This window comes from Pogona vitticeps, chromosome 2 (assembly GCF_051106095.1).
Source record: "Pogona vitticeps strain Pit_001003342236 chromosome 2, PviZW2.1, whole genome shotgun sequence".
In the NCBI taxonomy this organism is placed as follows: domain Eukaryota; kingdom Metazoa; phylum Chordata; class Lepidosauria; order Squamata; family Agamidae; genus Pogona; species Pogona vitticeps.
The window spans coordinates 254,119,198-254,145,629 of NC_135784.1; the positions used below are offsets into that span (position 1 = coordinate 254,119,198).

General features: G+C 41.9%; 1 protein-coding gene across 5 annotated transcripts in view; it reads right to left on the reverse strand.

The window, feature by feature from the left end:
• DMXL1 (Dmx like 1) overlaps positions 1-23,818 on the reverse strand; it is a 108,996-nt gene extending 85,178 nt beyond the window's left edge. For 4 of the 5 annotated variants that reach the window (XM_078386240.1, XM_072992428.2, XM_020780063.3 and 1 more), the window contains exons 1-6: positions 23,531-23,754; positions 18,205-18,330; positions 12,668-12,745; positions 8,653-8,731; positions 7,630-7,756; positions 5,585-5,651 (exon numbers count right to left, since the gene is read on the reverse strand). In XM_078386240.1, the coding sequence (XP_078242366.1) occupies positions 5,585-5,651; positions 7,630-7,756; positions 8,653-8,731; positions 12,668-12,745; positions 18,205-18,330; positions 23,531-23,617 (564 nt within the window). In that variant the 5' untranslated portion in view covers positions 23,618-23,754. Of the gene's footprint in view, positions 1-5,584; positions 5,652-7,629; positions 7,757-8,652; positions 8,732-12,667; positions 12,746-18,204; positions 18,331-23,530 lie in introns of all 5 variants that reach the window. The other variant, XM_020780062.3, reaches the window with a different exon arrangement.
• Positions 23,819-26,432: the final 2,614 nt, after the last annotated feature.

The following is a 26,432-nucleotide window of genomic DNA, read 5'->3' on the forward strand; positions in this document are numbered from 1 at the left end:
AAAGAAATTACAACTATAAAACAAGATAGCAAAATAACAAGTAAAACAATTATCAATGTGATTGAATACTAAGGTAATTAAAAGTCAGTATAATTTATTTAAAACCCCCCAAAGTTTAAAGATTGTGTGCTAGGTGAAGACTGCAACCTTGCATCTCACTACATAACGATGATGCCAAGGTGATATCCTTAGGGAGGGCATTCTACAAATGGAAGGGAGATTACATTGGCCACCCATTAAAGCACTGTAGGTTGCAGTACTCAGAGAAGAGCTTCTGGAGATGACTATTTATTTATTTATTTATTTATTTATTTATTCATTCATTCATTCATTCATTCATTCATTCATTCATTCATTCATTCAACTTTTATGCCGCCCACACTACCAAAAGGTCTCTGGGCGGTTTACAACATTTAAAATAAAATAAAAAGACAAAACAATTAAAATACAATTAAAATATATACTCTAAAAATTTCCATTGGACCCACAGCTGGTATTATTTCAATTAAAAGCCTTCTGGAACAGGAAGATTTTGACCTGGCACTGAAATGTCATCAGCATTGGCACCAGACGAATCTCAGTCGGGAGGGCATTCCATAGTCTGGGGGCAGCTGCCGAAAAGGCCCTTTGTCTACAAGCCATCCCTCTTATCTCCTGAAGGGACGGCTCTTTCAAAAGGGCCCCTGGCTAGATCTTAACTGCCGGGTAGGTTCATATGGAAAGAGGTGGTCCTTCAGGTATCCAGGGCCCAAGCCATTTAGGGCTTTATATGTCGAAACAAGCACTCTGAATTGGGCCCGGGCAGCAACTGGTAATGTAACTTAAACAGAATCAGCTTGATATGTCCCTTAGCGGCCCCACCACTCATCAGCCGCGCAGCTCGATTCTGGACCAGTTGCAGTCGTCAGATTAGGCAGGAACATATGTGGAAAACCACTTTTGGTTAGACTAGGCCTAAACCATTTAGAATTTTAAAAGTAACACTAGCACTCTAAATCAGACCCAGAAATGGACTAGTAACCAGATGCTGCAACTAATGAATATGTTCAAAATGACCAGTGTGTGATTTTCATAGATGCTTAGTAGACATTTTTGTAACAGGCCTTCCCCCCAGTCACCTAAGTTCCTTCCCCCTTTTTCTGGTTCTTAATGTTGCCATCTTGGATAATATTAATTATAATAATTGCATTATGTTAGTTATTCTTCTATATTGTTTTAATGTGTTTTCATTTTTGTAAGCCGCCCCGAGTAGACCTTGTCTAGAGGGGCGGGGTAGAAATTGAATAAAAAAATAAATAAATAAATAAACTCTTAAAGCAGCTTTTCAACTATTACCTTCAAATTTTCTCATTTAACCATATCAACAGTGATGAAGTCAGCTCACAGTGATATTTGCCCCTTAAAATTATTCTTGACAGTTCATATAATTGGGCTACACATGGCAATTAGCCATTACTGTATTTTTTCTACCAAAGAACACATTCCTCACTGGAGCCACTTCGTATTGGTCAAAATAAAAAGTAACAAAAGCTTATACTACCTTTTTACTTTTTCCAAATCTTAGCAAGTAGAGTAAAAGCAAATTAGTCCAAGTATTCTGCTAATTGTAGATTCTGAACACAGAAAGGCTCTGTATTGCCCTTTGTCTTGTCTCTCCTTCACTTCTTACAACACATGGAACATAGAGAAAGATATAGCTCAAAAAGAAAGTGGAGATTGTGTCCCTGCGCACTACTATTTGGAATAGGAAGAGATGGTCATCACCAGCATTACTTTGGCTTGTTTTATCACAGTCTCACATTCCTGAAGTTCCCTTGAAAAGCACAGGTGTATTCCATCTCCATATCTAAGTTAATATGTTTACTGAAATAGTCAACATTAGAATTAAAGAGTTTCGCAGAATAAAGCTACAGTAGCAACAGTTATTCTCTCATGATACTCTACTACTGAATAGGAGCTCTTTTATCCTTCATGTAACTTCTTTAGACATTTCTGCAGCTAGGCATGTCTTCTGACAGATACAGCAATGACCCCTCCAGCACATTCTGCAACATGGCACAGTGTATTAATCTGAAGCCCAGAAATGTAATATGCCTTATTCTGGAACAGAGTTGCCTTATTCCTTTCATTCTCACAAAGGAGTGAAATTAGTACATCCATTTGTTTACAAAGAACTGCTGATAATTTGTTATAAAGACAGGGATAACTACTGAAGAATAAATCTTGTATGCCACCATATCCATCCTCCTACTCAGCAACAATGTAGTGTGGCTTTTGCCAACACAAGTGTGTCTACACATGTGTGTATGCTGTCCCCACCATAACAGAATGGGGATCAAGTTTTGAAACAAGAATGTTGGGTTCACCTCCTGGATTCACTATAAATTCTTAATCCTTCTAGAAGTGGAATAACTTGATGATGGCTTGGGCCAGGGCTTCTGTACCAAATATAGTGGTGCCTCGCGTAACGATTACCCCGCTCCATGACGAATCTGCTTAACAATTAGGTTTTTGCAATCGCAAAATGATGTTTAGATAGGAGAAAACCGCTTTATGGTGATCGGTTCCCTGCTTTGGGAACCGATTTTTCGCTTGACGACGATCAAAACAGCTGATCGTCGGGTTTCCAAAATGGCCACCCACTGTGCAAAATGGCTCCCCGCTGTGTTAGGGATGGATTCTTCGCTCTACAGGGAGCAGAAAATGGCCGCCCTATGGAGGATCTTTGCTGGATGAACAGGTATTTCGCCCATTGGAACGCACTGAATGGTTTTCAATGCATTTCAATGGGCTTTTTTATTTCGCTTGACGATGATTTTGCTCTACAGCAATTTTGCTGGAACGGATTAACGTCATCAAGCGAGGCACCACTGTATGGTAACATCAAGCTCACTGTTGGTGATGAATACTGGAATGACTAGATGTGATACTAGTAGAGGAGTTTTGACCCACATCTCTTGCCGTTTACCCATTCTCCGAACTGGATCTGCATAAGAGTGAAAATGCTTAGAACAGAAATGACACCTCCTTGAAAATATTTGTAGAGAGGAATCAAATGAAAAGTCAAGTATCACAGCCATCATTTGAAGATGCCAACTGAGACTGAGCTGGCATAATAGGTTCTGCCTGTTAGCATGTACTAGCTGGGTTATGAGAGACTGGGATCTTGTCACCAGAGTAAAGTAAGGCCCAACCAACAGTAAGAAGCTAACTGAGTAACAGATGGAAGAGGCAGATCCACTGGCAAAGACAGAAGTCTAAAATTAAAGGGCAGACCAGACACAAAGGAAGTGGACATGGTCTGTGCAGAAACACCTAATGGAGAGTGATGGTACGGGTAGGAGCACAAAGTGGTAGACCAGCAAAGCTGAAGCTGAAATCATGGACTACACAACAGAACAAAACAGGTAGATGAGGAAAGTAGAAGTAGTGGCGCTGCAGAAGCAACTGACAACATTGTGGATGTATGAATTGAGGCCAAGCAGGAAAGTACAGGAGCACTGTCAGTATACATGCTATCAACTTTGATGGAAACAGCAAGTCAACATCAGCCTGCCAGTCACAGCATGATTAGGAGAGATGGATTGCTGCTATGATACCAGAATGCTACTGGGCTGAATTGTGGCAACCCTAATAATCCTGCTAATGAGAGCAAGATGATAGACATTTTGATACTTACACAATGTTCATTCACAGTGTAGTGAACAGAAACCAGAATTCCATCTCAATTTCACCAAACTGAATCAGCAGATGTATTGAAATAAGGAGAATGATTTCCCATTTGGAGTGGTGCTGGTAGTGCATGGCCAACTACTGCTGGTGGGAGTCTGCAAGGACCATAATTCATAGAGGGGTGCCATCTCTTATTTCTCCTTTTGAAAAAAAAGTCCCCCACACACTACCTCATTCAATGATTGATGAGCAGATTCCACTTGGAATCTCTCTAGAATTGGAACTAGAAAGGTTAAGTACCAGTGGAAGTTGCAGTAAATGCTGTGCAACTGCCTAACAAACAGAGCAGGGCTGGGTCAGACAGACCTCAGCTAAATAAAAAATACACTTAACCAAGGGTAAAATCTTCCCTCTTCAGATAGCATATTTTTTTTTTTAGTTTAAACAGTCTTAAACTTTTGGGGGAAGACTACAGATCAATGAGCATAAGAAAACTTTTTATAAACAACATATTCGCATCTATCTATGAATCATAAAGACAACTAAGTTCTATAGTGTGCTTTAGGGTGTGTGTGTGTGTGTGTGTGTGTGTGTGTGTGTGTGTGTGTGTGTGTGTGTGTGTGTGTGTGTGTGTGTGTGTGTGTGTGTGTGTGTGTGTGTGTGTGTGTGTGTGTATATATATATATATATATATATATATATATATATATATATAGTATACCAACTTAGTAGGTGTTAAATCTCTCAACTCACTCTTCCTCCAGGAAGACTTATGACTGTGACTGGCTTCTGCTACCATTCTTTGCTTTAAGCAACTGAAACTTCAGTATCATATGAACTCAGTAGCTTTTGGCAAAGTGCAGCACAGTTTTGTGTTAAGAGTCATATTTTGCTCCAGTACTGCAAATGTAGGCAATGTTACCACTGAAGAGTTGGAAACAATGTCCAGATGTTTCAGCTGCTTGCCACATGTACAGTTTTCTTTTACCAAGCAAAACACAGCTGGAACAACAGTTCCAACTGATTTTATTTTTTGACTAGGAAAGTATTTTTTGTCCCAGTTAATATAATGTATTGAGACAAAAAGTCACATTTCATGTTTTGATGAGCCACAATGCCAAGAAACAAAAGTGATATACTCTGATTATCAATATGTCAGATCTATTTGGAGAAGATGCTAGAATTTTCTTAGTAAGATTGGGAGGCATCAAGGTGTATATGAAGCCTATTCCCTAATCACAGTGCTAACTGTACAGCTAACTATCAGAACACTGCAATTCCAAAGAGGCCAGAAAATGCCCCGAAATCCATTATTTATACAGTACTCGTACATGAAGGTTAAAGATTAGTGACACCCCACAAAACAGAAACTGCTGGGCCCAGTAGTATTATTTAAGTTTATGATTACTTGGTTTACAATGTAAAGGTTTCCAACTTGTAATGTTACTCTGCCAGTAAATTTTTTCAAGCATTTGTTCTATACTAAATAAAAAATAAAATAAAAAAATAAAAATCTTTACAACTGCAATCAATCTTGGACACTAGCTTTAGGGAGCTATACAGTACCTAAACTAACTCACAGGGGACTACTTACAGAAACACCTGAGCACTAAAAGCAAGTTGTAGAATTCTTGAGCTTGTCCCACCAAGCTTGGAAATTTCCAGTCTGAGCAAAAATGCGGCAGATTCCTACTGAGTATGGACTGCAAGCCTTTTTCTAAGTTTGATTACTACATATGGAGGAATAGATACCAACACCTATTGCTATCCTTTATTAGTTGGTAAAAACACTTTACTGATCATTAATTAGTGGGTTTTACAAAAGTCTGCAGTGTTACCACTATTAGCATGCAAAATGAAAAGATACAGACTGGAATAACAAATAATTCCAAAGCTTATCAAATGGTTTCACCTTCCCTGCAGTAGCAAAGAATTCTCCATCTGGTGCAAACTTCATTAGGTGAACCTCCGAAGCAGTTCTATAAAATAAATGGAAAAAGGATTATGTCAAACTTTCCTCAAGACCATAAAATCTAATACAATTAAACTATGGTTAAATTATATTAAAACTGAAAAACAGTTTACTTGAAATTGACCATTATTACGGATTATTAAACTCAGAACAACTGATACCACTTATGTAGACTCTGCTGAGACCTCATAAAATGAAATGTCAGGTTTACCTAGCTGCTATCTCATCAAAAACAGATTTACAGCATTTTATCCCCCATGGCTAGATGTGACTTGTATACACATGAAATGCATGGTGTTTCTATCTCATACATATTCCAACATTTGTTCCTAGACTGCATTGTTCTCTGTTCCTAGACTGCATTTTTAAAGCCTCCAGTAGTAAAATAATACATTTTTTACTGAGGAAACATTTAGGAAAATTTTCCCTAAAAATGTTTTGTTGCCTAAGGCAAAAGACAATATGGTGCCCCTCCATACAAACATACTCCATGGGCAAAAGCAGACAAGGCTACCAGTTGAATCCTACTTCAGTGTGGTTGCCTCTACTGCAGCAAGCTAGCTTAGAAGAATAAAGATAGGAGATACAGTTTCATCTTGCAGTGCTTGCTTCACCATTCCTTGCCAATTAGAGAAGGGGAAAAACTTAAGGCATGCCCCCACAAGTGCTACACATTCTCTCCCCACCAATTCCCTGGCAATGCATATGTTGTCATGCATTGCCAGGGTCCTCATTCTGCAGTGGTGGGCCAGTGCAGGCAGAAGCTCTGGCTGCCCTTCCTCACCTCCTCTGGAAGCTGATCACTCAATGGCTGTAAAGGGAGAATCCCCATCCTGCCTCCTCACCTGAGTGGCCGGCTGCCAGACAAGGCAGGGAAGGGCAGACCAAGCTCTTGTCTACACTGGCCCACTGCCACAGGAAGAGGACCCCGGCAGCATGTTATGACATGTCGGTGGGCCAGCTAGCCAGAAGGAGGAAACATCCAGCACCTATGATGCCAGGAGGAGGCCTTCATATGACCATCTCTACTGCCAATATTTGAAGTCTGAGTCTCACTTTAACAAATGGTAGAATTGGCCCTATTAAGTTCTAGCATTCATACTGTCTGTTTTATTTACAATGGGAAGTTATGATCCTGTGAAGTAGAAGAGTACTGGAGTCCCACTGGAACTTCCAAATATATTCCATCTATGCAGTGCAGAATATACTTCAGAACTTTAAGGAAGTCTTTCAAGAGCATCTTTAACAGTCAAAGATAAGTGAGCTTAATTGAAATAAACTATTCTTCTGATCATACAACTACTGTGTACCTCTGTAACTTGGTATTTTAAAGAAGCTAAATTATCTTATTTGCCTATTTACATCTGCTGCCGCATCCTAGAGCCGTGATGGTGAACCTTTTTGAGCCCGAGTTCCCAAGGTGCTAAAAGACACAAAAAAACCCACAACCCAGCAGGCGGCAGGTGGCGGCAGAAGCGTAGGAAGTAGCGGCAGTGGAAGTGGAAATCCTGGGCACAGAGGTGCCTCCAGACTCTACTCTGGATCCGCCTTCAGTCATGCTCAACCCTGCCACTACCTATAGCTTGGCCAGCCTGCCGCCACCAGCGCCAGCTGCTCCGGATCCTCGCCTGCTGCCTGTTGGGGTGCTAGCATTGCAGCTGCCTCCTCGGGTTTGGCTGCCGGGGATACTGATCCAGTGACTTTGGGCTCGCGTGCCCACAGAGAGGGCTCTGCGTGCCAACTGTGACACGCTTGCCATAAGTCACTGACCTAGAGTAATAACTATTCATACAGTAAATGCAGGAAGGGTTTTAAGCACTTGTAATTTTTTCCTCATAACTGACATGAATAGAAAATTGGTACAATACATTGTGTTGTGGAGAACAGAGAGCAACAATAGTAGCCACTGAGGCCAGTTCTTTCTACATAGCTTAGAATTAATTCTGAGTGCTCCATAAAATGGTTTGTAGTAGCTAACATCTTACTTGCATTGCCAAACAATTTTCCAGTTCTGAGCATCTGCTTTTTCAGGATTTTCTTCTTCTGTTGGACTTTCAAAGTTTACATTGGACCAAAGTTGCAAACAACTGGAACCAGTTAACAGACGAGTGCCTATATTTTGTAAATATGCACATATAAAGAACAATAGAATCATTCAATAAAGTCAAATAATTTACCATGAAATATACTGTATGCCTAAGGCGATAAACTCTTGGGCCTAGAAACAACATACTTCTAGTATCACAGCATCAGAATGATGGAAGCTCCAACACTTCCCTTTGCAGTTATGTGCACTGTTTGAAAACCAGATATGGTGAGTTCCTTAGCCATCCAAGATTCAGGGGGTGGGGGAGAGGGGGCAGAAAGACACAATAGGGAGGGGCATCTACCGAATTTCCACTGGATTCAGCTGCTCCAGCTGAGAAAGTCTAGGCCCTTGAGAGGAACAAATTGATCTACTTGTTATGAATAAACTGTTAACACCATTTATGTTCATTCAAAGATTAATATCAGATATCTTCCTCTAAGACAGTCACTTGTTATAGGAAAAGAATAAGAGGCTGTCATACTTTGGGCACATCATGAGAAGGCAAGAAAAGACAATAAAGCAGTGAAAGGTTAAAGGCAGCAGGAAACAAGGAAGACCAAGTATGAGATGGATTGGCTCCACAAAAAAACCACAGTCTTGTATATACAGTTGCTGAGCAGTGAGGCTGAGGGGAGGACATTCTGGAAGTTGTTCATTCATAAAGTCGCCATAAATCAGAGGGGGGACTTGACAGCACAGAAGAACAAGAAGACAGTGACCCCATGATAGTCTCATTTTGAACCAGCAAAAATATACAGCATGAAGAATACCATCTTTATTCCTATCATTTAGTAGAAAGAATCAATCTATCTATCAATCTAGTTCCAGTCACCAGAAATATATTTTAGCAGTTCCTCTGATCACAAAAATCAAATAAAAAAAACGGACAAGGAAAATAGTTCATTATTGTTCCACTCACCTGTAGGATCCCATGTTAAGTTATGCACTACATCTCCCAGTGAAATTTGAGCTGCCTTCTGCCACTGATAATGCAATCCCTAAAACAAGACACAAATATCATATGAAATGCTAATTTCAAAAACTTCCTTTTCAATTGGAAGGTTGCTGGGTCAAAAACATAATAAATTCAGCAGAAATAACTGCTATTTAATATTATCCACATATAAGAGTATGTGAAAGAAACTTAGATTTTAATGTCAAGTTTTAAAGCAGAAACACAAGCAGAACATAAACTGATAAAATGGTAAAATATAAGAACAAATGGCATACAGCAGAGTAGGCCACTGTATCCATGAGACCAATATACAGTGATGCCTCACAAGACAAATGCCTCATGCAACGAAAAACTCACAAGACGAAAGCGTTTTGCGATTTTTTGTGTGGCTATGGCCGTGCTTCGGAAGACGAATTTTTTTCTAATGCATTCCTATGGGAAATGCATTGAAATGTATTCCTATGGGAAAATTTGCAAGACGAAATGTTTGCAATACGAAATGACTCGCGGAACAAATTATTTTTGTCTTGCGAGGCATCACTGTATAGAGTTTCACATAATCCACAGTTGGCCACAGTCCGAAAATTGCAATGAGGAGGGAGGATCAATTGGCTCATGGAGAGGGTGTGGCCCAGGAGAGTGCTGTTCTTGGGAGGCAGCTGATCATTCTGACATATCATAACTTTAAAAGCAGAGTGTTTGCTATTTGTTTGCTAATATCCATGGTTTTTCAGCATCCACAGAGGGACACTGAATAATCCCCAACAGATACAGCCTACTATGGACTAGGGTTGCAGCAAGAAGACACAAAATTAAGTGTAAAATGCTACTGGCAGCACATAGAACTGGTCAAAAAAATCTATTTAAACATTCTATTTAAACATACTTGGATGTTTCGGCAGGCCTTCCCATCACATAACTCATGACCTCTTTCTTTCCCCCTTACTGTTCTATGTTTTGTGTTTTGTGTATCGTAATGTAGTGTTTTTATGATTTAGAACTGTTTATTTACATTTTTTACTGTATCATTTTAAGATTGTTAGCCGCCTAGAGTGGTCCTCGCTTGACCAGATAGGTGGGATATAAATAAAATAAAATAAAATAAAATAAAATAAAATAAATAAATAAATTCTTCAAGAATTTCTTAGTTTTTACACAATTTAGCTTCCAAATGCATCATGAGTGAAACAAATCTCAAATTCTACATATATTTATATGGAAGTAAATTCCCATTAAAAGCAAGAAAGCTAACTTCTGAATAGAAACAAATGATTCTGTTATAACCTGAATCCTCAGAATGCATATTGAAGCAATTCACACATTTGCTTAGTTGCTCTAGAAATCTCATTTAAGTTTCCTATGATGGATCAGCATCTGAAGTAAATCCACCAATTTTCCTTTAGTTTCAATATCAGAGAGGTTCAGACATCTGAAAAGTTTCACATTTACTTTGAAAGAGACGCTAATTAAATAAGCTCTGCTTCTGTTTGTATTACCAGTCAGTGAACTCATCACATTAATGGCAAACTACAGTATTGACGGGTTACTAAACTGTAAGTGTAGTTCTTTGAGGGGTCATCTGTGAATTCACACATGTGGGTTTGTTCTGTGCCTAAGAAAATGTCATTGAAATCTTCTAGAGCTTGTAAAAGTGTTAAGACACACCCTGTTCACTCCAAGAACCATCCTCAAGTCTTCCAGTGACTCAGAAGAAACAGGATTTGCATGACAGACTGTAAAGAAGATGGATGGGTTAAGTGAATTCACAGATGACCCCTCAAAGAACTATAGTTACAGATAAATGACTTATCCTTCCTTGTTATCTCTGTGAAATGACACATGTAGGTGGCTGAAAGCCCACTTACAGTGGAATGTCATGCTAATGCAGAGATCTCCACTCTGACAAAAGCAGAGTCCAGCTTAGTCCCCAAGTCCAAGCTGTAAGATGTGACCAAGCTGCTGCTTTGCAGCTGTCTCTCAGCTGAACTCCTCTGAAAAATGCCACGGATGCAGTAACACATCTAGTACAGTGCCCTTTCAAGGAACTCTGGCTTCTTTGCTAGTTGGCAGCACAAAACAATTGTGCTAACTATCAATTTAGACAGTCTCTGAGGTGTGACATAGTGACTCATAGTGACCTTGGTGACTAACAAACTAATACTTTCAAAAGTCCTTGGTCCTGGAAGTGTAGAAGGCTAATGCCCTATGGACATCCAGGGTATGGAGTAACTTTCCCAAATCTGAGGTAGCTGACAGGAAAAATGTGGGGAGTATCAAGGACTGGTTGAGGTGAAACCAGAGATCTGGAAACAATGATACCTGGTCCTTGTAAAACTGTAGGAAGGGTGAGTTGAAATAAAGGATGGCCAATTGACTAGCCCTACGTGCAGAAGCGGACGACAGAAGACGAGATGGTTGGATAGTGTCATTGAAGCTACCAACACGAATTTGACTGAACTCCGGGAGGCAGTGGAAGACAGGAGGGCCTGGCGTGCTCTGGTCCATGGAGTCACGAAGAGTCGGACACAACTGAACGACTAAACATGTGCAGAGGTAACAGCAACCAAAAATAGGGTCTTATAGGAGAATAATCTGAGGCTGGAGGATGCCATTGGTTTAAACAGGGTTTTCACTTGTTTAGAAAGTACCAGTGTAAGAGACCACTGTGGGAACTAGGCTCTGATGTCTAGGTAAACATTTTGCAGATCTTTCAAGAACCTTTTGGGGACTCAATTTCTAAAGAAATGGGAGGAAGCAGAACCTTGTGGTTGGTGTGACAAATACACTCTTATAGACAACTGAGAAAGACCATTCTGTCTGAGATGTAATCAAAAGCAAGGCCGGTATGGAACTTCAGTGGAAAGTGTAGCTTCTATAAAGATGTGACAAAGTCAACAATTTTTTTGCCATTTGTACCCATAATTAGTTCAGAATTAGCAGATAGTTTCCTTGATTCAGACGGGATTCAGGTAAATCCTCCAAGCCGTCAATTTGGGTAACAGACTGCTCCCTCATCTTGTGGGGGTGACAAACTGCACTCACATCTTGTGTGATCAGGTCTGGAGTTAGTGGGAGGTGATATATGTCTGGCTCTATTTTTCTGAGGATAGTGAAGCAGGATTGGCATTGACATCAAGGGGCTATAAGTATCACATCCATGTTTTCTTGGCATAATTTTACTATGACTTTGTGTAGGAGAAGTAAGGGTGGGAGAGAGAGAATTTTTTCTGTGTCTATCTAGTTACAAAGGGTGAGTGTCTCAAAACTGGTAACAATGCCCTAGTATGGAACATTTTTTCTTATGATGCTGAGCCAAGGCAGATGAGATTATTGCAGTGGTCATCATGGTCACCTAGAGCCTTGACATGGGGCAACAGAGGAAGCAATGGTGCCTTGGCAGAGATGTCCGGCGCTTTGGTTTCTTGGCTTAGGCTTTTTCACCTGAAGATTGTAGGGAGCAAACTATTTAGCATTCTTCTGTTCTTTACTCATACTCCTAACAGAGAAGACTAGATGACTTCAGGCTACTGTTTATAGAATAAACATGTTCCTGTTGGGGAACACAAGCCTCATTGTGTTCTGTTTTGACAAGATTAGTGTCTCCAACACCACTATAATGATCTTCTCTCACCCATAAAAGGCTATTCCACAAAGGAAGGGTTCAGACATAAGAACGATTACTCCTTAAAATTTACTACAAAAGAAGAGGCACTCAGGAATTCTCCTTCCACTACCAATTTGGAATTGTGCAGTCATTCAGATCTCTGATGTTAGATTTGCATTTCTCATGTGTTTTAGTGCACAATGCCTAAAGATGCATGGGTATGCTCAGTAACTGGACAGCAAACCTCTTCCATTCTTTAAGGGGAAACAACTCGAATAATTCAGAACTATTTATTAAAATTTAGTATGCATTTGAAGTAAAAAAAAAAACCCAAATTATTCAATATGTATAATTTACAAAGGATGAATCACTCACAGTATGATGACCATTCTTCACTTTCAGGTGCTGTACTGGCTCAAAGATACAAATCACACTCCCATAAGAAGCTGCAATCTAAAGCAAATAGCATGTTAAAATTAATGGGTCTTTCTCTCCTAAAAAAAGTTTTTATTTTCCCTTCACACCCTTAAGCCTGTATCCAGCTCCCCTTCTAGTATAATCATTCAGGAAAAGGCCAATTTTCCATATGATCTCAAAGTATAAGAGTTCTTTGTCTAGAGATGGTCACATGTAGTTCTCCAAAGTCTTGAACTGAAAGTTAAAGTGCATATTTATGGCCTAAATCCACCGCTGTGCTAGCGCTGCATAACCTGCCTTTCCATCCCTATCCCCATAAACCCTTGGGACAATCTGAAAACCAGATGTAGTAGGTTTCTCAGACACATGGAGAAGGCTTCTGGAGGTTTAAAAGGAAGGGGAAATCCTTTCCCAATTCTGCCGGATTTCATTGGACTGCCAGCAAAAAAAATCAGCGAAGGTCCTACCCTACACCTGTTCAATTTGTACAGCACATGTATATAAAATTACCTCAGGTTTTCTTCCACCCTCCTTTTAATCTCTCCTTCCTTCTTTCTTTGGAACAATTAGGTAGATTTAGACAATGGTGGAAGAACATGCTGTCCTCCATGAAAAAAGCAAACTCTGGGCTTTCTGGAGTAAATCAGACAGGCTCAAACATGTACAAGGATGTACCAAGGTGAAAGGACTCACAGTGGTCAACCAGTCAGAAGAGTTACCTCATATACAAGTATTTACTACCCTTTAGAACAGGAGTCCCCAACCCCCGGTCCGTGGTCGGGTGCTGAGGTACTACTGTACTTATCTCTGTAAAACAGTAACAAAGTTATTAAAAGCAAAATAGTTTTATATGTAGCAGAGTGAGAAGCAGATCCAGGGATCTTTCCAGCAAAATGAAGAAAATATGTTTAAACATCTTAATGTCAACTATCATTAGAAACGTATGTTGCTTCCGTAAACAACAACACTCTGCCAAAATATTAGAAAATATACAGTACTGGTCTTCATTTTGCCTGTTCTTTTTTTATTCCCCCTTCTCTCCTCAGCTTCTCTCCCTCCTTTTACCATATTCCAGAGAGTTTGTTGGATTTCAGCCCACCACCAGCAGTCAAGCCCACCACCACTCTCTGAACCACAGCCGTCAAACTGGATGTCCAGGGGGCTTTGCAAGAAGATTTCCCAAGATCTTTTTTCTAACTGTGCCTGGCCCATTAAGTGGGAAAAAACAGAAAGCAAAGATACCCTTTATTGTCCTGATTCAATCAATGATGTACTGGCAGAAGTAAAGGCAAAGGAATGCTTATGGGTTCATTGTTCCTCTCAGCAAGCTTTTACTGAACATGCTCAAGAGTTATAAGGATTTGTTCTTGCTATTTAAAAGGGCCATCTTAACTGACAGATATTTCAACAAGTACAGAACAGACTGCCTTCAAAAAAAAAGAAAGAAAAAAGAAAAGTAGGTAGAGGAAACAATACTGTTTTAAGATAGGGGAGGCTGGTGATTAAAATTTATGCTGCTGCTTCCCTTCAATAGTTGCTGAATATGAGAACGGGACTGGGAAATAATTTTTCAAAAGAAAATAAAGTTGCAGCTTTAAAACCCAAACATCCCCAAATTTGGAATAGAGCAAGTCCAGACTGTTGACTAGTACTGTGGCAAATATGGCCCTTCAAAGTACAGTATTGTGGCACAGAGGGCCTGCAGCCACAGCCCAGCTGTTTTTTGTTCTGCCTCCCACCTTTACTTTACCCAAACAAAAAGCAACTGTAATGGATGTTTTTCAACAACTTCTCTGGATAACTACATCTTTGGGCACAAAATAAAATGCTTAGACAAAATCTGCCTTTCAGATCAACTGTGTGCACTCATCTCTGTGGAAGGTTTTAGACCAGTGGTTCCCAAGCTTGAAGTTCCCAGACATTCTTGGACTGCAACTCCCAGAAGCCCTTGCCAGCACAGCTAGTGGTGAAGGTTTCTGGGAGCTGCAGTCCCACGCTTTGTACTCCTTCCTTTGCTTTCGCTCCTCAGTCTCCCCCCAGTAAGGTGGCTTCCTATACTGTACATCTGTCGTCTCCATTCCCTTTCAGCGTACTCATGGGGCACCTTGAATTCTACCCACTCTCCTGTTCAAGGGTCTTCTTGGATCACTTCTACAAGTTCTTCTTTTTCCTCTCCTTTCTCTTCTCTTCTTCAACATGCTTCTGCCTCCACCCCCTCCTTATCCTCTTCCTTTCCCGCCTGATTTGTGGCCCTACAGTCTCTTATTTCTAGTTTACTCAATTCCTTTTCTATCACTACTGTCTCTTGTGCTTCTGTCTTTATTTGAGAGTCGGACAGTACACTCTCCTGATCCTGGGTGAGTTGGTTCTTCACCTCACATACATGTAGACATTACTTACATGTGCACATGTATCACTCAGAAATCGAAAGAAAAAAGCATAGTGTCATGGCAAGATGCCCTATGCTAGCATCAACAGATTATATGTGCCAACATAACCAAGTTGTAAAAATCATTTTTTCAGCAGGTGGCTAAATGTTATGGATTACTCACATCTCTTCCATATTATAAATTGCAGCCACCTCCAGTTTTAGAAAATTAAACTACAATACTCCACTGGGGCAGGCAAATTACCATGGATAAAACAGTTGATTCTAATAAAATGGATATAATACTTCTGGATTATAAACAAATCTCATGGAAGTTGGAGTTCCCTAAACAAGTGATCTCAAAAGGACAGAGAGAACCAAAATTGCAAAGCAGCAAACTTTAAGGCAAGAAATTAAAAACACAGAAGACATGATGAAATCATTGCCTTCCCAGTACTAATTTCAGCAACTGGAGTCATTCCAAAATCTTTGGTTACCAATTTAAAATAATTGCCAATAGCTATTAATTTGCTTAAAGAAATAAAACCATCAGTGATTTAGCAATCATCGTATATCTCCCACATATGTTTAGGACAACTTCTAATTTTCAAATTTGACCCTTTGGCCCACTCCCATGTACCAGCAAAGCTGAGAAATAAGAAATTCAATATAACAACATCACCAACAACAATAATAATACTGAATTGTTAAGAAAATGACTTTAGTCATTCCTCCTGGCTGTGTTTTGATAACATATACTTGCCCAAAGCTATATGAAAGGCAGGGCACATAGGACAGCATGGCTAACTTCCTCTAGGTCAGTGGCGGTGAACCTTTTTGGGTCCGAATGCCCAAACTGGGGAAAAACAAAACAAAGCAACCTGGCAGGCAGTGGCAGTGGCAGAGGAACCGGAAGTGGCGGTGGAAGGGGGAATCCCGGGCACGGAGGTGCCTCAAGACCCTCCCCCGCTCTGGATCTGCTGCCGGTACCAGCTGCTCCGGATCCTGGCCCGCTGCCTGTTGAAGCGCCAGCACCGCAGCTGCAGCCACCTCCTGAGGTTTGCCGGGGGGGGGGGGGGATAGTGATTTGGCGACTTATGGCTCGCGTGCCTGCAGAAAGGGCTCTGCGTGCCAGCTGTGGCATGCGTGCCATAGGTTTATCATCACTGCTCTAGGTGATCTCAGCTGACTCCTTCCCAGAAGTCACAGTCAGGATTCAAACTTCTGGTGGGCAGCCCTGTACCAGATGCTCCAACTCACCAAGCTACACTGGTTTTTCATATAACAAGCATACACTACCTCTTTCATCCATAACAGTGAAACATTTGGTAGGATGAACTATACCTGGAAGGCTTAGAAAGATAGCTATGTCTTCAATAAGTGCCTAAAAATAAGAACTGTCAAATCATGTCAGACATAAGATACGGCTGCCATCTTGTCCTGCTCTGCACCACTACACTCCTAGCTAACACAGGACAAGTATTTTAAAAAAGATATAGTCCAAAAATCTTTATATAATGCTATTTTTCTGCAGAGGCCTTAGATAAATGCAGTCAGATATAAACCCAAGCAATGTGAGAAATGGGTACAAAAACAAATCACCAGACTAAAATATCAGCATGAACTAAATATGCCAACTAGAATTTTATCAGATTTACAGAATCTAGAGTACTAAAGGAAGTAAGCAGCCATAAAGACATTGTGTGCTGCTATTTAAAAAAACTTGAACAGTATACACTCCTATAGAAAATGAAGAATTATTCTGGAAGAAATTTTAAAAGATTACCATGACAGCTAATAAAATTTCTTATGCAGAAAAAGCACAGTATAGTATTATCTATTTCCCTCATGGTGGACAGAAAGAAGTAATTAAAATATTATTACATTTTTAAAGCTTATATCAGATATTTAAACTTTTTACATTTTTCTTAAAGAATAACATAGAATGCTTGGTATCTTTATTATACCACTAAAATATCAAACAGATCAGCCCTTGCTTTCTGCAACACTCTTCTTTATGCTGGGTATGTTGACTCAGCCTTCCATCCTTCCGAGGTCGGTACCCAGCTTGCTGGGGGGGGGGGGGCAATGTATAGCCTGTATAATTAAAAATTGTAAACCGCCCGGAGAGTGCTTGTAGCGCTATGGGGCGGTATATAAGTCCAATAAATAAAAAAATAAATAAAAGTATGTCAGAGGTTGCCAGACAAGGACAGAAATGTCCAAAACTCATCCTGGCCCAGTAATGATGCTTCAGGATCTATAATTAATGTGAAGTCCCAAGATGGCAGCTACAATTTTTAAAAACCAACCGGAGGTATGTTGGTATCAAATTTTACTTCAGAGGATATACCGTTAATTGTATTTTTTCAATTTTATAGACAATAAGAATCCTTCACTACCTTGTGTTGAAGCATTTGGTATCTCTCTTTGCTAGAAGAACATTGGCTGAGATTACATTTAGTGACATACTATGCAAAAAAAACCACAGTCAGGTGGATCCAATTTCACCTGATGGATCATTCTAAAGTAGCCAGGTATGTCACCACATTTGATTTTCTTGAGGTTTAATTTGTACTCTTGTACAGATTAAACATTAGGAGGAGATTATTGAGGACAGAATATGGATAAGCAGTAGAGGGAGATAGAGTTCTTAGTGTGACAGTGCTGGTAATTCTACTTGTCTAACTGTAGATCCTGTTCTGTGTGACTAACTGTAGATCCTGCTCTGTGTGACTACTCAGGGTCACATGGCAAAAAAAAAAAACCTCCACAGAAAATGCCCTGAATATGTTTGAATATTAGGATGCAAGATGGTATACCTAAACTGTATCAGACACTTTCTATTAACTAGTGCCCCACAGATCCCAACTGTCAAGGATATATCTTTTGATAGGAGGAAGACAGGACTATTAATATGATGCAGGACAGGACTGTAAAAACAAATATGTTCTAGGAGTGGAATAAGCAAGATTTTACCTTATCTGCTTATATACTGATCCTTGTGAATGGCACACAAGTTGAAATATTTTCAGAATTGTTATTCTTAATATAGAAAGTTCTACTGCAAAATACATATTACAACAAGTGAAATGAAAAAATCAATAGAAGTGACATTATTACTTACTTTCCCTTGCTGCATAGAGCAATCTACACATCCCACTTGTATATTTCCATGTTTTGCTCCAGGAATTATTTGTAATCTTTCAAAATCTGTCCCCAGTATCACAATATCACATCCTGATGCATATGCCTGGAAAAAGAAGTTAGAATTTAAATAAATGTGTGCCTTTTTTCTTTTGGTAACACACATAGTATTCATCTCTATCATCACATTTTGTTTGGACAAAAACTAATGAAATATGTCATCTTGATAATTCACTCTTCTATCAAGAACACGAGCGTTGAGGTTCTACCATAAGACTCACTTTAAAAGTAGTATCAGGGAAAAAGTTAATAATTAAAGTGACATGAGAAAATTAACAAATTCAGTATAATCTTATCGAAGTTATATAATCTTATAATCTTATCAAGGTTAAATCCATGTCAAACATTGGATTTCATAAAACACACCTGACTTCAATGACTGTGAAGCAGATTTTAGCTCTTCCCTCAACAAAGCCGTTAACAACAATAGAATATCTGATCAAAATAAAAGAAAGAAAGAAAATACTAAAGAACTAAAGAGATGCAAGGATGATACAGTCCTTTGAAACAGAAATTGGTGATAAGGAATCTGCAATTATAGAAAGTGAAATGAAAGCCACTCACAATGCAATTGGAAGAAAATAAGTCAGCAGGAATAGATGGGCAAAATTGGAAACTACAAAAACTGAATCTATCAAATTCATAATAACAAGAATATTTCAGCAAAAATGGAATATAAAACAATGGATTGCAGTCTAAATGTTCAACAATACCTTCCAATTTCACAGAAAGAAGATAATAAAGATTGCTACAAAAGGAGAAAAAAGCTGTGTGGACTTTGTAAACAATCCAAATGCAAAAATTATATCTTTAATAGACCCCTAAAATCACAAACAAATGCTAGCTTTTTGCCCATACAGGCCTTCATCAATCTAGGCACCACTTCTCTGTGTATGTTGCAATAAAAATTCAAGAATTCTAAAAATCATGGGAAGCTGTTTATGGCACTTCTGCTCCATCCACATATAACAGTGATGATAGTGATGATCTTAGAACTGCAGAGCTAGACGGGACCCATCATAGAGTCTAGCTAGCCCCTGTCAAGGAGGCAAAGTGGAGAATTGAACTCCCAACCTCTGATTCCACAGCCAGAGACCTAAACCACTGAGCTACCATAGTTTTCCATGTATAAAATGACACTTTCCCCTAAAATAATTAGAGGCAAATTTGAGGGTTGTTTTATACATGGAAGGAAGCAGCTGTGCACGCTCTTGGGCACCTCTTGCTGCTGCTGCTGCCTCACGGCTTGTCCTCTCATGGCTTGGCTGAGGCAGCAGCAGGAGAAAGAGGAAACGGAGGCAAAGGAGCATTCACACGTGCTCAGGCACCTCTTGCTGCTGCCACCCCCGCCTGCCTGATCACCACCTACAGTGGGACTGATGAGCTCAGCTCACATCAGTATTTTGTCCCCTCCGGTGAGGAAGGCAGGAGGAAGCAGAGGCAAACAAGCACTCATGCGCACTCCGGCACCTCTTCCTGCAGCTGCCGTGGCTGGATCACCTCCTCCAGCGATCCTCTCCTTAGGGCAGGGGACAAGGCTGTAGGTGAGCTGGCCTCACCACATAGGTGAGCTGGAGGTGAGCTGGAGGAGGTGATGGGCAGGCAGCAGAGACAGCAGCAACAGCAGGAGATGGAGGTGGAGGAGCAGTTGCCCATTAACTGCTCCTCCACCTCCATCAAGGGTCAAAATTAGGGGATTATTTTATACATTGGGGGGTTGTGTACACAGAAAAATACAGTATCCAGTAGTTCTAAGTGATGCCTAGCCTCGTGATAACTTTATGAACAGATAAGAGGTTTCTACATCAAATCAGCTTGTTGCCACACCACCCTAACATCATATCCCATCAAATCTTAGAAGTTAAGCATGGTTTGGCCTGTATAATAGGCATTGTCTAGTTAAACAGACAATAGTGTTGTCTGTTTAAGCAGTAAAAGGAAAGAATCCTTTCCTCGTTCTTATACAGTGGTGCCTCGCTTAACGAGTGCACCATACAACGAAGAATCCGTATAGCGATCCCTTTTTGGGGATCGCTATACGGAGCTGCCCCAATCGCCGCACTCGCTTTGGAGCCCAATGGCCGCCGGATGACCCGAAATGGCCCCCGTCAGTGTTTTCGCGCCCTCCCCTTGCTTACCGAGGTCGCGAAAACGCTGCGGGGGGCCATTTCGGGTCATCCGCGGCCATTAAAATGGCTGCGGACGACCCGAAATGCCTCCCCCGCAGCGTTTTCGCGACCTCGGTAAGCAAGGGGAGGGCGCGAAAACACTGACGGGGGCCATTTCGGGTCATCCGGCAGCCATTTTGGAGCCGCCGATCAGCTGATCGGCGGCTCCAAAATGGCCGCCAGACCGCGAAAACATCGCTGGAGGGGTAAGTTTTGGCGCCTATTGGAACGCATTAAACTAAGTTTAATGCGTTCCAATAGGCTTTTCCTGCCCCGTACAGCGATGTTTTCGCATAGCGAAGGTTAATCCGGAACGGATTAACCTCGCTATACGGGGCACCACTGTATGCTGAAATTTCCCTGTACAGCAGGTCTAGGAAATGTGTGGTCTTTCAGACATTGTTGCATGCAATTCCCATCATTCCTATACTGTACAATACAGTAGTGGTGCCTCGCTTAACGATTTTAATTGGTTCCAAAAAAAATCGCTATGTGAAAACATCGTTAAGTGAAACACCATTTCCCATAGAGATGCATTGAAAACCGGATAATCCGTTCCAATTGGAACGGATTACCATCCTTAAACGAAAATCCCCATAGGAAAAAACGTTAAGCGAAACCCATTGAAATGCATTGAAGCCTATTTCAATGGGGGAAAAAATTCACAAAAAAATCAAAAAGACTCAGAACAAAGCCAAATTAACGAAGGTTTTATTAGGTGCACTAACGATTCCAAGCATTGTAAACATTTTTAAACATTTTAGAATATTTTAAAAATAGCAAAAACGGGGCTGTAAAAAAAAACGTTAAGCGAAACAAGGGGACCTAAAACTGTCATCGTTAAGTGAAGCATGGTCCCGAAATCGTTAAGCGAAAATCGCCCATAGGGAAAATCGTTAAGTGAAGCACAAGATCACTCCGAAAAAGCCATCGTTAAGTGAATTTTTCGTTGTACGAAGCAATCATTAAGCAAGGCACCACTGTATAGCCCAAGTTGGGATGATGGGGGGTGCAGTCCTACAAAACCTAAAAGGACAGTATCTTCCATCCTTTCATAGCATAGACCCAAGAGAGTTGAACTTCTCAACATACATATATTTATTGCTAATTATTATCTCAAATTTTATTACGTTGAGGGTCTTAAGTAGGCAAAATTCACAAAACAACATGTTCCTTTTTAGCCCCTTTGCTATAATTGTGAGTAGATAACACAGTCATTAAAAAGCGCTCTTACTTGTTCTTTTGCATAAACCTCATAATATCCTTATGGAATATTGACTCTGGTGCAGATAAATTTAAATATGATGCCAATTCTGCAAGTCAATTAAAACATGCACATATTCACGTTGGCTGGTTGGAATGAGTTAAGTTTCCAGCAGTGGAGTCAGAGGCTGGGAGTTCAGTTCCCTCATGTACCCCAAAAGAGCCAGCCTGTGTGACTGTATGCAAGTTGCACAGTCCCAGGATTATTATTATTAGTCATGTTAATCCATCAGAGGAAAAAGCCATAAAATGCTCACCAGGAAAAATTTAAATACCATAAAATAATGTGCAATCATTTGAATTCACTACAACTATTCTTCAGGTTAAATCTTAAAAAAAAAATTGTGAGGAGAGATGCTGGGTATATTTAAAGATTTGATAGTCTTAAAGTAGAACAGAGAGCTTAGGAAAATGGGAGTTTTTGCACCACCACAATTCTTTGTGAGTGTGGAGAAAAACAGGCAACTTCACACCTATATCTGTGAAAGATATACTGCAAATTAGAAGGCACACACTAGTTTTCTTGCACATTATGTCATACTGGATTAACAAAATGCTGGGGTTCATGTATTGCAGTGAAATGGACACCTTGCTATCAAAGGCGTAAAGAATTATTTGGGAATTCTCTAGGCAAGCTTGAAAGTTCATTTTATTTAACAGAAATCGTATCTCAGTAAATTATATTCCCCAAAGCTGTTTCCAGGTTGATCTTTTGTCTTGGTTGCCCTATGAATCATATACTTTGTCAGAACAACTGCACAACAATGGAATATTTTGAGAACTGATTGTATAAGCGCTATACTGCAAGAAATCACATGAACCTGACTTTCATGCACTTCGTCTTACTTCATGAGCACAGCTGTACCTGGAATAATAGCCTAGCCAGTCAGCCTTAGAAACAAGTAGGAGAGAAAGGAAGAGCCAAGTGTTTCCCTTGAGTGGTGGAGTCCTATTATACCCTTGAGGTAGCAGCAGGTGATAAAGCAAATAAACAAATACGGTCCTTCATCTCTCTTGATATGCAGGCCAGAACTGAAAATGTTTTGAGTGGTCAGGCCTAAAATAAGTATTGTCACAGGAGACACACAATTAAAAAAAGGGGGGGATGCCTCGGGGCATGTAAAGGAAACCTTTCTAGGATTACTGTAACTGCTGGATAGCTCAGGGTTTTCGGCTGAGAGTTCAATTCCCCACGGAGCCCTCCTGACAGTGCCCTGCTGGGGACTGGATGACCCACGAGGTCCCTGCCAGCTCTGCCATTCTAAGATTTAGGAAACTGAAGCTTGAGCACCAGGGTCCTCCCCTTCTCTGACATTAAACGAAGGTCCGGGGCCGACCATCAGTTTATGGGTGTTTTATGGCAACACAGAAGGCATCCGCGGCAGTAGTAAACGAAGACGGGAAGAGGAGGAAGCGAAGCAGCCTGGGCGGAAAACTTCAAAACAACGCCTGCTTTTTTCCCTCGGAGGCCGGGACCGGGGCCCGACCTCCTCCTGCACGCCCCGCTTCCAGAATCATCAACGAGCGTTCCGCTGGCGAACGGACGGGGGCAAGAAGGCACCTGCTCCGCCCGCTCCACCTCCACCTCCAGGCAGATCCCTGCCTCGCCCAGCCCTGACGCCAGAGCTCTGACCGCCCGCCCGCCCGCCGACACTGAGGCACGGCCGAGGGGGGGGGAAGAGAGATACAGAGCCACCGGGAGGCGAGAAGGACGAGACCCCAAAGGGCGCGGGAGGCGGGCGAGACACCGGGGAGAGGGCCCAAGGCTGAGGGGAGGAGAGCGCAGGCGGGCGAGGAGCCGGCGGGAAGACTCACCGTGAAGGGATGCCCGCCGACGTTCCCCACGGAGAAGCAGTTGTCCCCGGGGTTGACAGCCCCCGTCAGCACTTGGTGCAGGTTCATGGCCGGGCGGGCGGACGGACGGACGGACGTGGGGGGCTCTTCCTCGCCGCCGCCGCCCCCCCTCGCTCCTCCAGGCCGACCAGCCAAACCAACCGCGGCTGAGGCGCCCGGAGCCCTTCGGCCGCTGATTAGCCCCACAGCAGCAGCAGCAGCAGGAGGAGGAGGAGGAGGTGACGGCGGCTGCACAGTGTGGGGCGGGGCTTCCTCCAAAGCACCGCCCCCTCAAAGGCAGAGGCAACGTCCTCTCCCGACGTGAAACGTCTGTGTGTGTGCGCGCGCTCGCGAGGCCCCCGCGTGCCTCTCTCTCTCTCTCCCCCCTCCCCAAAAACAGCCGCTTTCTACTCCCTGTCTGTTTCTCTGGAGCCCCAGGAGCGGGCCGACCGCTCCATCAATCGAACCATGGGGAGATCAATAAAACAATGACGTATCCCTGTTCACCCGGCAACCTCGCTCCCTCCTCTCGTCTTTTCTCTTATCAAACTCCCATGCCCCGGCGGGTTTTTTTTTGGTAAACATGCGCATGCGTGACAGAAAGATCGTGAGGTAACGAAGGGGCGGGGGTCGCAAAGAGAGAGGGGGGGTTAGAAGGTTTGGAGCATGCCCAGTCGTAGACACGCGAGGGAACCTTCCGCTGGTTCATAGACTCGAAGCCGGGGGGATCATAGAGATATGGCGGGCGGTACGAAGGCGGAAGGAGAATGGCTCGGCGCAGGCGCATTCCTGCTTTTGCAGCCGTGGAAGAGACGTCGGCTTAAAAGGAAAGCTGAACCGACGGATCGCGGACGACTGGGCGTCGCAGAAGGCTTAATAAAATGCAGGGGCGGGGTGGTTATATCGTGTTTGTGACCACGAAGCCGAGGGTGTTAATCTAGTTAGGTGTGGCGGAGGAGCCCTTCTGTTGAGTTTCCTCCTGGCTGGCCACCGCAGTCCTTGCTTTAGGGCAGAGTTCCCCGCGAAGAAGGAGGCGGTGGCGAGATAAGAGGAAACCAGAACCCAAAACCCTGCACGTCGCGTCGTTCCCTCTCGGCCGGCATTAGTCCAGTCATGTGCTGTACGTGTTTACTCAGAAACAAGACCCTTTTGCGTTCAGTGGAAAGTGCTCCTTTACCAGTGGGTACAACTAGTGTCAAGATAATGCTTTATTAGACTATAAGCCCCATCTGCGCCGGCCAGCATCTCCGATGGGAGTTGTAGTCCAAGCCATTTATGAGGCCTCAGAGTCCCTGCGCCCCAGCCAATAGGCTCATGGTTGGTGTGATTCGAATTGGATTCCAAAACACCCAGAAAGTCATACTGTACCCGGGCGAGGGGGTGCGCGACCTTTCCAGGAGAAGGAAGACAGTGGAAGGATAATACCCAGATCATGAGAATGTTGCACCTAGTCTTTTGTTTCTGCCAAGTCCAAATGTATGTGGATGTATTGAGGGTGTGTGTGTAAATTCCTGGTACTGTACTGTACATGGAATCAGTGACAGTGAAGGAACTTGTCTCTGGAGGAACAAACATGCTTTTGTAAATGGTGTTTGAGGTCATGAGGAAAAGCTTTAATTGTTGCTGTTACCAGCTTTTGTAAAGCTGGAGGGAAAAGGGTGGTGTACTATGGCAAGTTGGGCCCTAGTTACTTAGGTCCAGTCCCTGAGAAGGCTTGTCTGCCACCTTTCTTCATAGGCAATGCCTTAAAATCTTGTCTTTGTGGAATTCTGGAGACAGAATTCATTTTTTCTGCAAAAACACATGGTGGCATAAATCTTTTTCCCTCCAATAATGGTAATGGGGGAGGTCTTCGTAAGCAGCCAAAAAAAAAAAAAAAAGTTGATGTGATCCAGAAAAGCTCAGTAATATTTTATTAGACCACTGCATTCTCAAAATCTCCATGAAAGCCTTTAACCTTTCATGGAGTGAAAATCCTTTCATTAACTTATGTGGAATCGTTTTTACCTATTAGGGATTCTGAAGACTAATGTCCTTGTAATTGGAGTGGCTGGATTTGGCATTGGCAGAAGGAAGTAAATCTTATGTTGATTGAGGGAAGAGAAAGAATACCTGAGGAGGACTGTTTGCTGAGAACTATGCTGTGAAGTGTGTGTACTTGCAGAGAAGCCGAAGGGCCATGTTTTAAGTTCCAAACAAATAAATACATGGACGAGGAATCCATGATCTGGTGTTACGGGGGGGGGGGGGAGGTAAGTAAGGCTTCTCATATTAGTAGCAAACCTGTAGTGGTGCCTTGCTTAACGATTTTAATTGGTTCAAAAAAATTCATCGCTATGGGAAAACATCGTTAAGCGAAATGCATTTTCCCATAGAGATGCATTAAATGGGAACGGATTGCCGCCCTTAAGCGAAAATCGCCATAGGAAACATCGCTAAGCGAAACGTGGTTCCCCCATTGGAATGCATTGAAACCTTTTCAATGCATTTCAATGTGGGAGAAGAAAAATCACCAACAATTCAAAAAGAGTCAGAACGAAGCCAAATTTGGTTAACAAAGGGTTTATTAAGTGCACTAACGATTTCAAGCACTCTAAACCCGTTTTAAACAATTTAACACCTTTTAAAAATAGTGAAAACAGAGCTGTCAAAACATCGCTAAGCGAAACAGGGGGACCTAAACTGTCATTGCTAAGTGAAGCAAGGTCCCGAACATCGCTATGCAAAATTCCCTCATTGGAAACATCGCTAAACGGAGCACAAGATCACTCCTAAAACCTCAGCGCTAAGCGAATACATCGTTAAACGAGGCAATCGCTAAGCGAGGCACCACTGTATTTAAGACCACTGTTAACAAGACAATAGCATTCCAGATGATATTTCC